The following is a 19,879-nucleotide window of genomic DNA, read 5'->3' on the forward strand; positions in this document are numbered from 1 at the left end:
GAAAAAAAATACCAAAAAGTTAGAAAGCTAGCAAAAATGAGATTTTTTTCAGCAGATCTGAAGAAAATGTGTTCCATTTTCTATGACACTGGGTAGAAGAGATGTTTTATGGGGACTGGCATACATTTTGTGTTTGTCAGTATCCAAACTTTCTGTAGGCAGAAGTGTATCCCAACTGTTTCTGCATTCCTGTGTCACTCAATGGCCAAGAAAGGAAACAGGGCTTGTTTCATTGTGGTCTCCAACATGGCTTTATTTTCTGTGGCAGTGTAGGTACATTGCTGCTTTAGAGAACTCACGTTCAGAAATAAGCAACCAAGTCTGTTTATTGGCAATATATACAGGTGAAACTCAAAAAATTAGAATATTGTGCAAAAGTTCATTTACAGTCAGGTCCATAAATATTGGGACATCGACACAATTCTAACATTTTTGGCTCTATACACCACCACGATGGATTTGAAATGAAACGAACAAGATGTGCTTTAACTGCAGACTGTCAGCTTTAATTTGAGGGTATTTACATCCAAATCAGGTGAACGGTGTAGGAATTACAACAGTTTGCATATGTGCCTCCCACTTGTTAAGGGACCAAAAGTAATGGGACAGAATAATCATAAATCAAACTTTCACTTTTTAATACTTGGTTGCAAATCCTTTGCGGTTAATTACAGCCTGAAGTCTGGAACGCATAGACATCACCAGACGCATTGGTTTCATCCCTGGTGATGCTCTGCCAGGCGTCTACTGCAACTGTCTTCAGTTCCTGCTTGTTCTTGGGGCATTTTCCCTTCAGTTTTGTCAATCGGATTCAGGTCAGGTGATTGACTGGGCCATTGCATAACATTCCACTTCTTTCCCTTAAAAAACTCTTTGGTTGCTTTTGCAGTATGCTTTGGGTCATTGTCCATCTGCACTGTGAAGCGGCGTCCAATGAGTTCTGAAGCATTTGGCTGAATATGAGCAGATAATATTGCCCAAAACACTTCAGAATTCATCCCGCTGCTTTTGTCAGCAGTCACATCATCAATAAATACAAGAGAAGCAGTTCCATTGGCAGCCATACATGCCCACACCATGACACTACCACCACCATGCTTCACTGATGAGGTGGTATGCTTAGGATCATGAGCAGTTCCTTTCCTTCTCCATACTCTTCTCTTCTCATCACTCTGGTACAAGTTGATCTTGGTCTCATCATACTGCAAAAGCAACCAAAGAGTTTTTTAAGGGAAAGAAGTGGAATGTTATGCAACTGACTAGCTGATTAGAGTGGGGCACTTTGAGCCTAGAATATTGCGCCTTTTCACAATATTCTAATTTTCGGAGATTGTGGATTTGGTGTTTTCATGAGCTGTAAGCCATAATCATCACAATTATGACAAATCACGGCTTGAACTATCTTGCTTTGCATGTAATGAGTCTATCTCATATATTAGTTTCACCTTTTAAGTTGCATTACTGAAATAAATTAACTTTTGCACGATGTGTGTATATATATATATATATATATATATATATAGTGGAGGCAGAGCCGTTAAGAACTTATTTAATAATTATCATGAGTGTGATGTTTGTATCTATGGTATAGGGAACAATAGTAAGTATACCTGTCAAAACTACATGAGAATTTGGCCCTGCTACTTTTTTTGCATTTGTGTAAAATGATGCCATGACACTACCTCCTGACAATAATTACATTTGTGCATTTAGGACCTCAGTGCAGGCCTACAGTATACCACTGCACTGCTAATCCTTCTAAACAAGCAAAAGATATAAAAACATTACCTTGGCATAAGAAGCATGCTTTGGCAAAAAAAAACCCCAAAAAATTACAGTAATGGCACTTCACATCTCTGTAGTCAAGAGGACAGTGAAATGTAATGTGCAAATAAAGAACCTTTATAAATACCATAGTTGTGGTAGAAGTTTAAATTGGTGTCAAAGCAGCTCTCTTACAGGATAATAAGCTATATGATGATATGATCAGCTACAGTTACTTTCCCCAGCCTGGACAGGATGAGTGACGTTCAGTCCGCTGTCAGCTGAAAACTGGTCACAAGAGTACAGAACGAACTGCACTCCTGTGATCCACAGACGTAGTACAGCTAAAAAAAACCTGTACTTCTCCTTTAAAGTAGCACACAGACTGCAAAAAAATATGTTTTTCTATATACTTTGCACATTAGTACTCTAAGTTTCATTTCTGCATGTGTGGACGGGTACATCAAAGTAATGTTAAGTAGCGGCAGTCCTGACAATATTATGTATACATGTTTTTTTCCAGACTGCAGCGCTCTTAAATGTATTCTCAGACATGGCTGTCTGCTGATACAGGAACAGCACAGTTTGGATCAGACACAGTACTGCAAACAAACCTTGGTCTGATTATAAAGCAGGTATCTCACAGATAGAGTGTGCTCTGCTCCTGCTGGACATCACCTTTGCCTAATTTTGGATGAGCACGGATAGAGTGAAGGGTCCCCTGAGCAGCCACCCCCACCCTGGGGATGGGCTGCGTACTGACAGGAGGCCAAAACCATTTAACATCTCATCAGGCAGCATGGCGGTCCGGTTGTCACCGTGGCAACGCCGGGGCTCAATTTCACAAATGTCACATTGCGTTAACATCTTCACACTGCCCCACAACCCTGGGATTAACCCCTGCCAGTCTGCAGAGGAGTGTGTAGTCTACAAACAGTAACTCGTTGGTTCTCAATACACAGGATGTTTTAACACTTGAATGGTTTAAACAAAATATATTCTTCATAAACATCTGGATTTTTGCTTTCTGGATTCAGTTACAAACTGTAATCCCTGTTCAAAAACCTATAAGTACTGTGACCAAGCACCTTTTTTGTAGAACTTTTAGACTACTTGCAAAACTGTATTCTTCTTGAAGTTCCCACTGCCCATACTGATTGGGTTAATCCCCTTCTTATCAGATTTCCAGAACAAGCTATTTGTACTGAAACAGCATCAAGATCAGATATATATAAAAAGTGACTTTTATTTAAACAAAATGCAACCCGGGTCTGCACTTCTTAGCTTAAATATGATTAATAGGGCATAGGCTTCTGTCACCTCTTTTTCCAGTTTCAGATCCTGGAATCTGTCAAGTGCCATAATGCACCAGAAATCCATTGGCTCACTTTGGTTCACAAGTCTAATATAAAATAGGCAATAGGCTTTTGGGTGAAGCGTTTTCATTGTGTGATTGTCACAATAGTCTTTGCAGGTTGGATATTAAAAAAAAAAATAAAGTAGAAAAAATATAAAACAGGTATTGTGCATTGCCATGTGTTGTGAGCACAACTGTGCTCTTTGAGAACACTGCAAAACTATATAATTTCCTTGCGTAAAAAGCAAGCACAGAAGTGTCCCATTGATTCCAGAAGTCCAGCAGTCAAAGGTCCATCAATGTTCTAAAAAAGCTTTGTCACAGGAGCTCAGAGTCACCTCTTAAACAGGTGTAATTTGAATGATGACAGACTCTAAAGAATTAGTTCGCAGAACCTAAGTGGGGAAAAAGGAGGACCACAGTTAACCCAGACAGCAAAGAAAAATCAGCTCAATAGCAGCAAAGCCTAAGGCTATCAACTGTGCTTAGCTGTGCAGAGGCTTGTCTGCAAATCAAGCAGCTTGCTATATACACTGTGTTGACTGCTGTAATAGCATACTAGAAAATGGCTCTGTATATTACAGTCACAAAAAGTACTGGTAAAAATTTGTGTCCCTCCTATGAATAAATAATAACAAAGAAAAAATAGAAACAGCATTGGGAGAGGCAGTTAGAAGACAGCCAAAAAGCAACAGAAATTAAATCACCTACATAAGACAGAAAGAGGGGAATTAAGGGGACGAAGAAAAGGATATTTAACATATAAAATTGGGATTAGGTCTAGAAAAGGGTTGTGGATATGAGAGGATGGGGAGATGCTCATGCTAGCAAAGAAGGAGAGAGAAAACACAAACACTGGACAGACTGGGCATCCGGAGGAGGGAGGCTGCACTTGGAAAAGAAGGGGGAGAGGAGCCCATCTGGCCACAGTGTTACACAGAGATTGCTGGTATTAAAGGTTCTCTCGGCTGAGTGGAATCAGGGGACGGCTGGTAATGAGATGACAAAACGCTGGCAGTCTGGGAGGAGCGGCTCTGTCACAGCGCTGCGCGCTCAGCTGGGTCATTTGTAAGTGTCAATCACATGGTGCCCAGGGGGAAGAGAAGGGGGGCATCATCCTACTTCATCTGTTCCAGCATAAAGCTCTAGCTGAACCAGGTTTTCCCAGCTACCTGCAGTATCTACAGTCACCACCTGTCAGCATGTGTACACATGAAGACAGAGCACTTTAACTGCTTAACAATATGGATTTGAATACATATATGAGGAAGTACATGTGCTATAGCAAAAAATATCTGTTTGTGTCTATGATCTACATGCAGGCATTTACGCCATGTCCTAATTATCTGTTGGTTCAGTCTATAAAATGCTGAACATGCACTATATTTGGTGGTACAGAGAATAACAGTCTATTCAGACAAATTACATGAAGTCTAGATCTGAAGAAGAGTATATTTTGGGAAAAGCACAGTTCCCCCTGCTGACTTTGTTTTACTATCTAAATATTGTCTAGGTAGCTCTAATGTTCAGTGGGACCTGAGACCATAATCCTTACGTATTATTCATCCAGATCATCTGGCTGTATGCTCTCCATGAAATCCTCCATCACCGCAGAAGCTTTGCTTTTCTTTTTTGGAGGACCTGTGTGAAGAAAAGGAGCAAAGAGGACGAGGTGCAAATTAGCGTTATGGCAAAATGGCATGTGCAATGTCAAGAAGTCAGATGTGCAATGCTAATAATCCTGATTGTTTAATCAACAAGGGATATAGTGAACATACAATATTAGGTTACATTAGTAAAATATTTTCAAAATGGCAGAAATTACTTGCAGCTTTTTTACACTCACACCTTAACGGAATATTATAAACTTGGCCAAAGAAAGGTGTTTAAGTGAATGGTAACTTCCTAGATGAGTGGCACACTAGTATTCCCCAAATCCCCTGCATTATTTCTCACTGTTGCCCTGCTGTCTTCTCCGGGGAAGTTCCATCCTTAGAGGATGGAGTGGGAGGCCCCACTGACTGACATGTTTACAGAATGCAGAAAACTAGTCAATACTAATTAACCTGCTAGGAGACACAGTTGCTGACAGTGAAAGCGAAGGAGGGGGAGAAAAAGACAGAAAAGGAGGAGGAGGAGAGAAGTAGTGAAAGAATTAGGAAGTTAGGGAAAAATGGTGAAACAAAAAAAACCATACGGGTTTAAAAAGAATTATTAAAAAGTGGAAAGAAACTGAACAAGGAAAAAACAGACAAGACTTTTTTGGTTGAAATTTTGGTGGATGTCAAGTGAACTCTAATGCTATGTGAAAGAAAAATGGAAGTATAAAAAGTGGGTGACAAACTGTGGGAAACCATATAGAGAGAAGTATTGTTTAAATGAATGAGGTGGGATGATGTACGTTGAGCTATATGCAGAAATTTGCATGAACCTGCAGACACCCACATGCAGACTTCAAAAGTATTAATAATTAGCAATGTGGAAAACTGGAGAATGGTTAGAAACCAGAAAAAAAATAAGTGATTTAATAGCATGGACATCTACAAGCACTGTACAGGGGACATGAAAACACAAAGCAGCAATTGCAGTCTGGATTGAAATACAAAATCAGGGAGAGATGCTCTGTGTCTTTCACTGAACTTTTGATACATGCAAAATGAATTTTGTGTGGGGATCAAAGATTGTTGATAAAGGACACTGTTGACTGCAAATGTTCATTAATATCTCATTCTGCACATTATTCATTTGGAAGGACTGTGTTTGCAGGTTCCACTGTGTTTGTACAAGAGCCATGGGCAGCACTATTCATTTGATTATAATCTCTTGTTCGATACATGGCAAGGGTCAATACACATTGGCTTACATTAAAGGACTACTAATATGCTCACAAATATGAATAGAAAACATCTCCAAAGCTTGTCATAATAGAATAGACGTGAAGTAACAATCTGATCTGAAAAAAGACACTGACTGGCATACATCAAACTAGTTGATACAAATAGAGTTTTCTACTTAAAGGATAAGTTCACCTTTAAGAAAAAAAATAATAAAAATGCACTTTTTTTTGCAGGTAAAAAAATGTGCATTTGTTATTTTTGTCTGCAGGAGCCTGTAAACCATTGCACCAGCAATCAGTAGATCGCTGGTGCCATGCAAGTCTCCTGCAGATCTGTCAGTTTATCTGCTTGCTAGAACAGGATGCAAGCAGATATACTGACAGGAAGAATGAATGAACGGTGAAGCGCCGTGGTAGCTAATTAAGGACTATAAGCTGACCAGCTGTGGAGACTTGTAGTCTCTCATTCACGGTTGACTGTGAATGAGCGATACAGGTGTGGGGGCGGAGCCCCACACAGCCACGTTTTTAAAAAAATTGACAGCTAGCGAGTGGGGAGAAGATCCCCCGCTAGCTGTCAAAGCAGGGATTGGGGGGAAAGGGGGAGGCAGTCTGATTGTAACATGTTACACCTTGAATATGGGTGTAACAGGTAACGTGTTACGAAAGGTGAACTTATCCTTTAACATGGATTCTCTTATCCAGTAAGGTATACATCTGAATAAACTTTATGCAGTACCTGATTGGATAAACCAAATGAATAGGGTAAAAATGATTTGATAGTTGAATATTTCACATTTTGTGTTGTTGCCTGGCAGAGTATATATAAATTTACAGATTTTATTTGCAGCCATAAAATCAAAACAAAAACTGTATTTTAGGTTCCCTTACCTTTTAATTAGTTTATCACATGCTGCAGTACATCTAACAGTATTAGCAAATTATAGATAAGTATTTAATCATTTTACTGCCACTGACATAAGTTATTTATATCGGAATAGAACTGCTTGCAGCAAGCCAGCACAGTAACCCTTACGTTCATTGCATTACCTAAGGCTGTAAAGTTCAAGTCACAGAAGCTCACACCCAAGTGCTGCCTTAAAATTTGCTCTCATGTAAATGGATATGATCAGTGGCTAACAAAACATGATCACATCTACAAAATCTGTAAATGTGGCGGCTCCTGTATTCAGCTATGTTATGACTTCTGATCACATTTATAGTACTGCACCCAGTTTCCCTCTCCAACCCCTGTCACTTTACAGACCATGTCCCCATCCTGTGCTCCAGCACATGTTCCTCTCCAGCCTGTGTTCCCTTCCGGTGTTTTCCCCCTGTGCTCCAAGCAGTGTGGTGCTCTTCATTCGCCATCATACAAGCTCACCGATTGCACTACAGTTAGTGAGCTTGCAGGCTAAAAGAGGTGCCCAGCTCTACCAAAGTAATCCAGCAGCCGAATGCCTGTGGATCATGTTAACATCCTTGCACCTGAGAAAAGCACGACTTTTTTGTCAGGCTGCTGTGCTTTGCTCTGTAAATATGATTTGGTAGCTGTCATATTCACAGCATCTCTGCCCAGCTGTAAAAAACCTCCCCAATTGCCATCTTGAAAGTGTCATTCATGGGACTGGCATCGTAAGCTAGGGGAAATCAGCAAACTTGTCTTATGTTCACTAATCTCCTTTAGTTTAATTAAACATATAAATGCTCATTTATGAGCAATACTGGTTTTAATACTGGGCAACAGCAGAGAAGCATTCCTGCCCCTTTCCACCTCCTGCTGCTTCCCTTGGCTCTTAATGGCAATTCCCAGCTGTCATTTGAACAGCTGGGACTTGCAGGAAGCAGCTGCTGTCAAACGCCTCTGAGAAGTGTTTGTAAACACTGCTCAGATGCAATTCAGAAGAAATACATGTAACAATATTTAGTCTTTCACCTTCTTTTTCTCTAGTCACACCATCTTCTCCTTACAACCAAGATTGAGCATATTACGATTTGGTAGCAGTTCAGACATATCAGATCTCTGCCACCTACAATACATACCCTCTGGTCTTACATCATTCACTGGAAACTATGAAGGCAATTATAAATATTCCAATATTATTCTTATATAGCTGTATACCAAGCTAGATATATTTACGACTTCTCTTATACTTTACTATCCCCAAAGTTGCTCCAGTAAGGTTTCTCTGAGCTTGTCCCCCAGGGTCCTGATGGTATGGTCCCGTCAAGTCTGGATCACTGAATGTGACTGCAGTGAGTACCTCAACCTAAATATCTTGGTTATATGTTAAATGTGTATTATTGGATTTGGTAATGTACAAATTTCGCATTTATTGTACAGTATATATGAATATTTGTTTTCTATATATTTAAACAGATACTGTACTCTCCTGAGTCCTGCTGAAGAAGTGGACATCAGCCCTGTGAGACGTGCTGAGGGTCATGGGATACCCTTAATATGAAATAAAATATATTCAGATGAATAGCATGGTCTAATTTGATATAACATTAAATGTGGAACGCCAACATGGGGATCCCAGAACAAGAAGGGAATTGAAGAAATTGAAAAAAAAGGCAATATTTCACTTTCACTTCCAATTTATGTGCTTTTTTTATACTTTGTGAACGAAAATCTTATATAATTTTAACTAGTTAGTCAGTAATCTTTAAGCACCTTAAAAGTACAAATATTTCACAAGGTATTTAGCCCTGATATTTCAGCTGCCTGCAGGTTTCCTTGAGCCTTTTTACTAACAACAACATACTAAATAAATAAATGTGGGGAATTTAATTATGATTGTGCAATGTTCAAATGCAGACTTAATGGTGCCCATATCAATAGTTTAAGTACAACTCTCTTCAAGAGCCTCTCTATGGTTTTTATTGCTGTCTACTGTATGTCCCCACCGGGGTGATGGAGCTTCAATGTTTGTCCTTGACCATTGTCAATGGGTGAGAAATTGAGGCGGGGGGGATGAAACATATTTCAGTTCTCACTGGATCAGAATAAAGGAGTACTTTCCACTGGGAATATTTGTTGCAGCAATACCTACATTAGATAGGATTATGCTTCAATTTGGGGAAATTTCTAATTACTTCCGGTTTTGTTTCTGTGGAGAAGCGGTGCTTGATGGGGTCACAGGTAGCAAAAATACCTGACAGAAGTTTTATCCTTTTCTAACAGGCTGGAATACATATAAAACACTCAAATAACCAAAAAATTCTGTGGTATTAGTTTGTATTTTGACTAAATATGTAAGTGCATCACCTGCACCAAGAACCATCATGACTGGCTACTATGGCACTCATTGTTTTTTTTATTTTAGCATATTACAAAAATCAGTTATTTGACTGCACTAAGAAAATATCAAGCATATCTCATGTATAAACGGTCATGTCATGCAGGCATTTTTATGGTGGTTTTGAAGCAAACATGACAAAACACAATGTGGTTGAACAGTATCTGTAGATCTGCATGTAATGAAAGTGAACCTATGAGGACAGACATAAGGGAGGCTCCTGGACTGTCATCCAGATCCTAGCTTCATAACTTACTGAGTGATGAACATGAAGCAAGCATGCAGGTAAGTTTGAATATACACTAGAGTGCTTGTTTCATGTCAGTGACTTACTACCTAATAAACCAAAAATCATAATATATATATATATATATATATATATACACACACACACACACACACACACACACAAATATACAGTGAAGGAGATAAGTACTTGATCCCCTGCTGATTTTGAATGTTTGCCCACTCACAAAGAAATGATCAATCTAAAAATCGAATGGTAGGTGTATTGTAACACAGAGACAGAATAACAACAAAAAATTCAAAAGAAATGCATGTCTAACAAATTATACACTGATTTGCATGTTCATGAGGGACATAAGTATTTGATCTCCTATTATTCAGCAGTATTTCTGGCTACCAGGTGTCTTTCATACAGGTAACAAGCTGAGATTAGAAGCAGTCTCTTAAAGGGAGTGCTAAAAAGTTGCTTGATCCTGAAAAGCCCAAGAAGCACTTACAGACCTAATAAGGTGAGCTCTAACAGGAAAAAACTCAATCCTCAAGACCAGGGGTCTCCACCTATGGCCCTCAAGGTGTTGAGGAATTGCAAGTCCCATGAGGCCTTGCAAGACTCTGACAGCCACAGGCAAGACTACCAGAGGCATAGGCATGATGGGACTTGTAATACTTCAACAGCAGGAGGGCCATAGTTTGGAGACCCAAGCTCAAGACCATAAATCTGAACAATGGTCTGTATGCATTACCTAGAGATGACAGTACAAGAAGCTGGCAGTGCCACTCTGGGACCTCTGCAATGACAAAAAAGGATTAGGTCTTCCTAAAAGAAGCTGTGGCTGAGAGGTAAACTCACACAGCCAGAACCACATCTAGACGATGGAAGAAAATTTCCATCTGTAGCACCAATCCTGGATGAAAAAGGGGGGATGGGGTATTGTCCAGGGTAAAGTGAAAAGCAGAGACTATCTTAGGCAAGAAGGAAGTCATGGGCCTGAACACCACCACTTTGTCCCTATGCAAAACCAAAAAGTGGTATTTGCAAGAACCTTGTGTCTAAGAGTAAACAGAAGAGTGCCCCTAATGGGTTCAAAGAACAGCTTCTGAAGTGTAGATCCTGCAGAGTCACAAGGGGATGGACAGGGGAAACCTCAAGGGAGAACCCCTGCACACAGATTCTAATCAACAAGTGACAGGCCAATGGTCTCTGAAACAGAATAAAAATAGTAGACACTTGGAAAGATAGAATTCATTCAAAGGAGAAGCTTCCTAGGTGAAAGCCCCTAGATTTATACCAAGTAACATAAGCCTTCCATGTCCAGTGATAGACCCTGCAGGAATTGGACTTCCTAGCCTTAAAACATAGTAATAACACCCCTGTCTCTTGGGATTTGGGTTTCAACAGCCATACAGGATGAAAAATTGGCCATTGAGACAGAAGATCCAGCCAGTATGGCATGGCCCACAACACATGGGTCCAGACACTCCTAGCTGAGAAAGTCTGCTTGCAAACTGTTCATGCATGGAATGTACATAGCTTGCAAGGTTGAAACATGAGGTTCTAATCAGGGTAGGATCGGATCTACGTCTCTTGCTTCAGAGACGCCTGGTGCCTCCCTAATGGTTGTTGTGGCATATCTTGACTATGTCCAGATTTGAAGGCCCTCCAGCAAGTTGGTCCAATAATGAACAGACAGCCAAATTGCAAAGCACCAAGATGTTTGTTCAGGATTCTTCTGATGACCATGACCCGCCCCCCAGTCCCACATGCTATGGCCTGACATGAGAATCTTCTAATAGATGGGAAGTAAAAACTCCCCTGACTCCAAAGCCGGATTGCTGAGCCATCAAGCAAAAAAATAGCCTGGTCCTGGGTATCAGTTGGACTGGCCTGTCTAAAGAAAGTACCAATTTCTCATACAATGACAGAACATTGTGCTCCAGAGATTTGGAGGAACATTGGACAAAGGGAACAGCCTTAAAGAAGGCTACTATCAGCCCCAAGACTCATGCTAAAGTGGAAAGTGAAGCAGCTTCTGGACTGAAGAGTTCACACTTGAGACCAGAGAGTTTGAAGCTTCTCCTGGGGAAAGACCAGACCTAGAATCTCCCAAGTGATGAGTCAGTTCCAGCAATGATTTCTGAAGGTTCAAGATCCACCTGAACTATTGTAATGAATGTTTAGTCAGAATATGCTGTCTGATTGATTTGACCTTTTTCTTAGCAGGGGAATGTTAAGGTATCCTACAATGGAGATGCAACAAGAGCGTAACAGGGCCAACACTGGATGCAGGTTTGGATGCAGTTCGATTCAAAAGCAAGGAGGAGAAAAACTGGCTGGAAGTTGCCAATAAGAAGGGAAGCTCCCAGCAGTGATGTAGAGAAGAATCTTGACTGAAAGAATAATTGAAGAGGAGAAAAAAAATTGCGAGAAAAAAAATTGCAGGAAAAAAAATTATAGGTTAGACTTTACAGTAGAGATGGAGAATGCCGCTAGTAGGAAAGGTTATCCTAGGCTGGCTTGCAGTTTTCTTGTTTGCCGATGTCCAGTCATCCTGTAGGTGGTAATAAAACGTGAAGGTTAAAGTTTTCCTGGGAAGCTCAGAGTACCTCCACGCTGGCATTCTGCTTTTGTTTCAGAGAACACATATAAAACTGTGTATATCAGTAATAAATGGGAAAATAGCTGGTGTTCAAAAACATTTAAATAAAAGTATATATTTTTTTTTTTTTATATTTTCTAATGGGAAGAGACCTGATGCAACCCCCCTTACCCCAAGCAGCTCTGTGATGTCACATCACATCCTTTGTAAACATAATGTGGAAGTATTGTTGAGCAGTGCCTTGATCTAGAGATCACTCTATATTTTGGTGCATTCTATAGGGGATCGGAAGCTCAGGATTTAGTTTCAGAGATTAGTGCTTGGCAATTCAGTGGGAGCTATTGAACCTGGCTGGCATTTTTTAAACTATATCCTAGTATCGCTTTAAAGCAGGACCTGAGACCCAGTTATTTATGTGTCTTTAAAAGAAGTCAAATTCTTTGTTTATTTTAAGTATTAAACAGGTTGTGTAAATCAAATACTTATGGAAAGCACTGTATAGTCAAATGAAACAGGTGTAGTTTGATGATCACAATTCCCAAGTTAAAAAAGTATAGGCAATAGACTACATATGCAATTTAAAAACTTGGTATGGATGATTTAATTTAGTACTTGGATGCCAGTCTGTCCAGCCTAGCAGCCAACAAATCTCTATGAGCCAAAAGAGAAGATTTGATTTCATTAACAAAAACGGGAAAGGCTCAAAAGTTAGATTCCAGAAGTAATTTTTAGGTACATTGGCTATTTTGGAGGGATACCAGCCCTGGTATAAGATACAGTGGGAAAAACTATTATTTGATCCCCTGCAGATTTTGTATGTTTGTCCACTTACAAAGAAATTAAGGGTTTATAATTTGTTATCCTAGGTGTATTTTAAATTATAGAGACAGAATATCAACCAAAAATAACACGATAAAAATGTTATAAACTGAGTTGCAGTTCAGTGAGTAAAATAAGTATTTGATCCCCTACCAAACAACAATAATTCTGGCTCCCACAGACTGATTACGTGCTATGTGCTCATGGGGTACACAGATTAATCTGTCAATTTAAGAAGGTGCTCCTAAAAACAACTCATTACGTTGACACCGGTCCATAGAATTTCTTTCTTCCATTCAAACCTCACTATCATGGCTAAGAGCAAAGAGCTGTCAAAGGACATCAGGGACAAGATTGCAGACCTGCACAAGGCTCGAATGGGCTACAAGACCATCAGCAAGAAGCTTGGTAAGAAAGAGACAAATGTTGGAGTGATTATTTGCAAATGGAAGAAATACAAAATAACCATCAATTGCCCTGGTCTGAAGCTCCATACAAGATTTCGCCTCATGGGGTAAGGATGATCCTGAGAAAAGTGAGGGATCAGCCCAGAACTACACAGGAGGAACTTGTGAATGATCTCAAGGCAGCTGGGACCACAGTGACCAAACAAACCATTGGTAACACAGTATGCCGCCATGGATTGAAATCCTGCAAGGTCCCCCTCCTCAAGAAGGCACATGTACAGGCCTGTCTGAAGTTTGCCAATGAACATCAAATTGATTCAGAGAAGGAATTGAAAAACGTTATGTGGTCAGAGGAGAATAAAATTGAGCTCTTTGGCATTAACTCGACTCCCCGTGTTTGGAGGAAGAAAAATGCTCACTATGAAGAACACCCAAGAACACCATCCCTACAGTCAAGCACAAAGGTGAAAACATTATGGGGCCAATGGACGGGGCCATGTATTGTAAAATCTTGGATGAGAACCTTCTTCCCTTAGCCAGAACACTGAAGATGGGTTGTGAATGGGTCTTCCAGCATGACAATGACCCAAAACATACCACCAAGGCAACAAAGGAGTGGCTCAAGAAGAAGCACATTAAAAGGTCATGAAGTGGCCTAGCAGTCTCCTGACCTTAATCCTATAGAAAATTTATGGAGGGAGCTGCAATTTTGAGTTGCCAAGCGTGTTAAAGTGTTACTACACCCAGGACCCTGCATTCACTATATCTGGTCTCCCACAGTACACAGCACATGGAAATGCAATTAATTTCCTTTATTAAATATAACCTGCTAAATCAGTGTCCCAGCAAAGCACTGGCTACAGCTTATATGAGGAGTTTCATTCTCCTGTAGGAGGATGCAGGACCCCTGACCTCTGTCTGGAGAATGCCAGTTGGCCCTGTGCTAATCACATGCACTCTCCCAAGAAAAAAAAACAAAAAAAACTCTCTGGCAATACACATCAAACTGAGTATGTGCAGCTTGCCCCCAAGCCTCTGTTCTATCAGGAGATATTTAGGAGTTACAGGAAGAAAGGGAGGATCAGAGAAGACAAGATCAAAAATCCTTTTTACATAATGTGGAGGAATAACCCTTTAGGTTCCACAGTGAGTATAACAAGCATGCTTTACTGCATATACAGACTGATTTGACTGTTGTGGGTTTAGTAACACTTTAAGGATTTAGAGAAGAACTGTAAAGAGTGGACCAAAATCCCACCTAAGATGTGTGCAAACCTGGTAACTGGATCAACATTCGGCTTAAGAATGGACTGATAAGTATATCAATCCAATACATATTTAAAAGGAACATTATCCATTTATACATATTGTTTGTCTGAAGAAGGCCTCAGTTTTTGCACTGCCATTTCATCCAGGATCAATCCTTTGTGTTGAAGCCAGCATATGCACAGCATATCAATATTGGGCAATAAAACTGGAATATACACAGGCTACAAAGTAGAGGTTACTGGTGCGAGGGAGGTTGACACCCCACAGTGGGTGCTTTTGGGTTAACATATCTTAAAAATTACTCTACAATAATACTCTTCTCCGCCTCTGGACCACGCATGGTTAATACTCCTCTGGCTTGGATATTTTGTGGATACATCTTACAGTATATATTGCCATTACTGTTTGCAAACAGGATTGAAAATTGGAACCATACTTGATACAATCTCCAGTAAATAATATACTGGGACTATGCTGATTCACCTTTATCCATGATATGCCAACAAATCTGAAGATTTAGAAATCTACCCATTATACATTCTTGTCAACTGTGTACGGTACTGATCAGAGATCAATATTAGTCCAGCATTCTGTGCATTCAATTAAAAACCTAGTGGCTACTCTTTCTATCCCTATCTGTCCTCTATAACTGTCCTTTTGTTCTGAGAGCTCTCAGCTTTGATTGGTATCCAATTGGTATAATATGAAGATACAACCATTATCTTATTTATATATGTATCACTTTGATCCAAGATATCGAATTGATCTTTAGATGGTGACCCTGAAACCTTTTAATGAGTGTGTTTATGCGTTCAATGTGTATTAGCTTTTAACTAATTAATCAATAAATGTAATTATTAGTCAATGATATCTGTCGGTACAAAGAATTTTGTTTATAATTTTTCATTTTTGATATATGATTCAGCAAATATATCTAGGGTTGAGGTGTTGAGCTCTGGGGTGTGGAAATTTTTAAAAAAACTACTTGTCCAGGGACTAAATCAGTGTGCCAATCTACTTGTCCAGATGAAAAAAAAAATTAATTTTAACCAAAACCTTATTTAAATCAGAGGTGATTTTAGGACTGTTTTAATAAAAACAAAAGGCGTTTTATGGTGACTTAAATGTGTAAAATTTTTAACACTGTGCTGCTTATCTCCTCCAACCCCACCCCCACCCCCGGCCTGTCTCTAGCACCACATTCGGGGACTAGCAGGGAGCAGGGAGAATTTGCAGTGTAATGAGCACCAACTGGCTGCTCCTCAGGAAAGGGGTGTCCAGCTTATCCTTTATCCCTTTCACTACGAGAGCCATTTTTGTACAAGATTGTGCAAAAAATCATTTTAGGCCTGAAGATTGCATAAAACCCCCAAACATTATATATTTTCTGAAATCAGAGAGCCTAGAGAATAAAATTGGTAGTTCCAATTTTTTATGTTGCATGATATTACTGCAAAATTTCAGCAAAAATACAAGTTAATTTTAGGGCATAAAAAAAAGCAATACATTACCCTATGTTTTTGAAAATATAAAAGATGAGGTTGCATCGAGTAAATAGATATCCAACATGCCAAACCTTAAATTTGTGTGCACTTGTGAAATGGCGATGTATTTCAGTGCCCTACATTTTCAATAGATGATGCTTTTAAAGCCCCTTTTAGGTCATCAGTTTAGTGCTACGGAGGAGGTCTGGTGCTAGAATTATTGCTCTCATCCTGGCATGAGCAGCGATATGTGACATGTGTATCGCAATTGATGTTTACATGCATAGGTTCCCCAACGTGTGCTTTAATGTTTGTACGTGTGTAAATGTGGGGGGCTTCATTTTTTGGGGAGGGGGGGTGTTATGTGCTTAGGTGTAATTTTAATTTTTTTTCCATCACACAGGGGACAACATGCCCTAGCGGCAGTTCGGGGATGTGCCACCATATGTCTTTACACTACAAAGACTAGGTCTCCTGAGGATGAGGTAACTGCACGGTTTTTCCACTGAGGATCCACACAGCACTCGTGCTGCCATCTTCTACAAAGCCACAGGAAAACGATTGTGCCTGAGTTATAGCAACTCCTCTATGCAAACATGCACAACCCCATCCATTCTGTAGAAAACTGAAGAGTCCTAAGGAAGTGAGGGGACCCCTAACTTTGAAGAGTGACATTCCCATCCAGCTCTAAGTCCAATTAAAGGGACACAAGTCTTATATGACCTCACTTAACGGTTTGGTCATACAGTCATGGCCGAAATTGTTGGCACCCTTGATATTTTTCCTGAAAATCAAGTATTTCACACAAAAAAGGTATTGCATTAACACATGTTTTGCTATACACATGTTTATTCCCTTTGTATGTATTGGAACAAATATAAAACAGAGGCAGAAAAGCAAATATGACATAATGTCACACAAAACCCCAAAAATGGGCTGGACAAAAGTATTGGCACCCTTAACTTAATATTTGGTTGCACACCCTTTGGAAAACATAACTGAAATCAGTCGCTTCCTATAACCATCAATAAGCTTCTGACACCTCTCACCCGGAATTTTGGACCACTCTTCCTTTGCAAACAGCTCCAGGTCTCTCTTATTGGAAGGACACCTTTTCCCAACAGCAATTTTAAGATCTCTCCACAGGTGTTCAATGGGATTTAGATCTGGGCTCATTGCTGGCCACTTCAGAACTCTCCAGCGCTTCTTTGCCATCCATTTCTGAGTGCTTTTTGACGTATGTTTGGGGTCATTGTCCTGCTGGAAGACCCAGGATCTTGGACGCAAACCCAGCTTTCTGACACTGGGCCCTACAGTGCGACCCAAAATCCTTTGGTAATCCTCAGATTTCATGATGCCTTGCACACAGTCAAGGCACCCAGTGCCAGAGGCAGCAAAACAACCCCAAAACATCATTGAACCTCCACCATATTTTACCGTAGGTACTGTGTTTTGTTCTTTGTAGGCCTCATTCCGTTTTCGGTAAACAGTAGAATGATGTGCTTTACCGAAAAGCTCTATCTTGGTCTCATCTGTCCACAAGACGTTTTCCCAGAAGGCTTTTGGCTTACTCAAGTACATTTTGGCAAACTGTAGTCTTGCTTTTTTATGTCTCTGTGTCAGCAGTGGGGTCCTCCTGGGTCTCCTGCCATAGCGTTTCATTTCATTTAAATGTCGACGGATAGTTCGCGCTGACACTGATGCTCCCTGAGCCTGCAGGACAGCTTGAATGTCTTTGGAACATGTTTGGGGCTGCTTATCCACCATCCGGACTATTCTGCGTTGCAATCTTTCATCAATTTTCCTCATCCGTCCACGACCAGGGAGATTAGCTACAGTGCCATGGGTTGCAAACTTCTTGATAATGTTGCGCACTGTGGACAAAGGCAAATCTAGTTCTCTGGAGATGGACTTGTAACCTTGAGATTGTTGATATTTTGCCACAATTTTGGTTCTCAGGTCCTCAGACAGTTCTCGTCTCCTCTTTCTGTTGTCCATGCTTAGTGTGGCACAGACAGACACACAATGCAAAGGTTAAGTGAACGTCTCTCCTTTTTATCTGCTTTCAGGTGTGATTTCTATATTGCCCACACCTGTTACTTGCCCCAGGTGAGTTTACAGGAGCATCACATGCTTGTAACATTCTTATTTATCCGCAGTTGTGAAAGGGTGCCAATACTTTTGTCCAGCCCATTTTTGGAGGTTTGTGTGACATTATGTCGAATTTGCTTTCTTTCCTCCCTTTTTTTGTTTTGTCCCAATACACACAAAGGGAATAAACATGTGTATAGCAAAACATGTGTTAATGCAATACGTTTCGTGAGAAATACATGATTTCCTGGAGAAATATCAAGGGTGCCAACAATTTCGGCCATGACTGTATATACCAAGTGAGAGCACAGCCGATGAAGATGCACATTTTAGAATTGGTGGATTGCAAGCAAATCATTTTTGTCACATCACCAGGAGTGTGAAGTCATGGATTGAATAAGGACATTTTGCTGCAATAGTGTGATTGTAATTTCACATAGAATTTGTTTTGGATTGTACTTTGTTTCGATTGTCAGTAGACGGCGACACTGTTATATATAATTTTGGATCAATTATATTCCCCACTGTAAAAAAGCAATGCAATTATCATATAAAAAGAAAAATGAAAAAATGCAGGCAACAGAAATACAAAATGAAGACAATCTGACCAGAGATGAAGAGAAGTAAGCGAGAGAAAGAAAAAGTGTTCCTCTTTAGATCACTACGGCATGTATTATATCAACTGGACCTAAATTAAGGGGGGGGGGGGGGGGGAAGAAGCGGACAAGGAAGAAAAAACATAGCATAAGGGGACATGTCTAATACATCTAAACATCTTCTCCACCACTTAATCTAGAGTTTGAGGAATTTAAGTGGTTAGCCCTGTAAACCTGTAAAAGAGAAAACGTTTGTAAGCTCTCACATGCAGGCCCCTCCTAGCTCTCTTGGCTTGAACAGTTTTTTGATTGTACAGTCCCCATTTATTTTGTAAAGTGTTCCGGAAATTGGTGCTTTACTAGCCTCCATTAGCAAACTTCTTCTGAAAATGCTAACAACTTGGTAGCTAAGCTGATCTAGTGGCTTCAGTTATCTGAGTCAATGAACTGTGACAAGTATGCTGAATTAGATAGCCAAATGCCCTTATCAGCATACTTGTCATTTAGGGGCTCAATGTTCTGAAGTAAGGGTGTGAGACAGCAAAGCAACTAGCATTTCATGCAAAAGGGTCAGCAATGCCAGCCCCAATGTTTCTCCCACTATAGTTTTTCTTTCATGCGTTCCTGTCCTGTAGAAATTGCTTTTCAAATCTCCCTCAAGCAATAAGGGCTTGTTCATGCCAAAGAGCTGCACTGAATGTATGGCCGCTAGTGTGCACTACTTTTTTTTTTTCAGAGAACTTTACTGAAATGTAATCTTTGCGTTGGCTCTCATTGCAAAATTAAGGGAGACAGTACAGTTACAGTCAGAATTGATGGGGAATTACCTGATAACATAATAAACAAGGCATTTTGCCCTGCCTATGTATTGGAGCTGTGCAAGGAAATAGTGTCCAGTGTAGCACCTATGTATCTGGTGTGAATGGCCTTAAGTTTTTTTGGTCTCTGCCATGGGGTAGATTCGGTCTACCACCTAACCAATGCATCAGCTCTGGATATGTGACCTAGCGGCAGCACCAGCATCTTCCTAAAAGAAAAGTATTAAAAAAGCTACTGTAACCAGTTCAGTATTTTAAAGCTCAATCAGCCACTTTAAAGATATTTCTTGTTT

The 19,879-nt window shown here is 40.1% G+C and overlaps 1 protein-coding gene across 1 annotated transcript in view; it reads right to left on the bottom strand.

Moving 5' to 3' along the window:
• Nucleotides 1-308: 308 nt before the first annotated feature.
• Nucleotides 309-19,879, bottom strand: part of RBM19 (RNA binding motif protein 19) — a 109,768-nt gene continuing 90,197 nt past the window's right edge. Inside the window, exons 24-25 of the mRNA XM_089691232.1 lie at nt 4,677-4,762; nt 309-3,516 (exon numbers count right to left, since the gene is read on the bottom strand). Of these exons, the coding sequence (XP_089547358.1) occupies nt 4,680-4,762 (83 nt within the window). The 3' untranslated portion in view covers nt 309-3,516; nt 4,677-4,679. The remainder of the gene's footprint in view (nt 3,517-4,676; nt 4,763-19,879) is intronic.

This window comes from Staurois parvus, unplaced genomic scaffold (genome assembly GCF_062004578.1).
Source record: "Staurois parvus isolate SC_StPar_1 unplaced genomic scaffold, SC_StPar_1.0 ptg000556l, whole genome shotgun sequence".
Classification (NCBI taxonomy): domain Eukaryota; kingdom Metazoa; phylum Chordata; class Amphibia; order Anura; family Ranidae; genus Staurois; species Staurois parvus.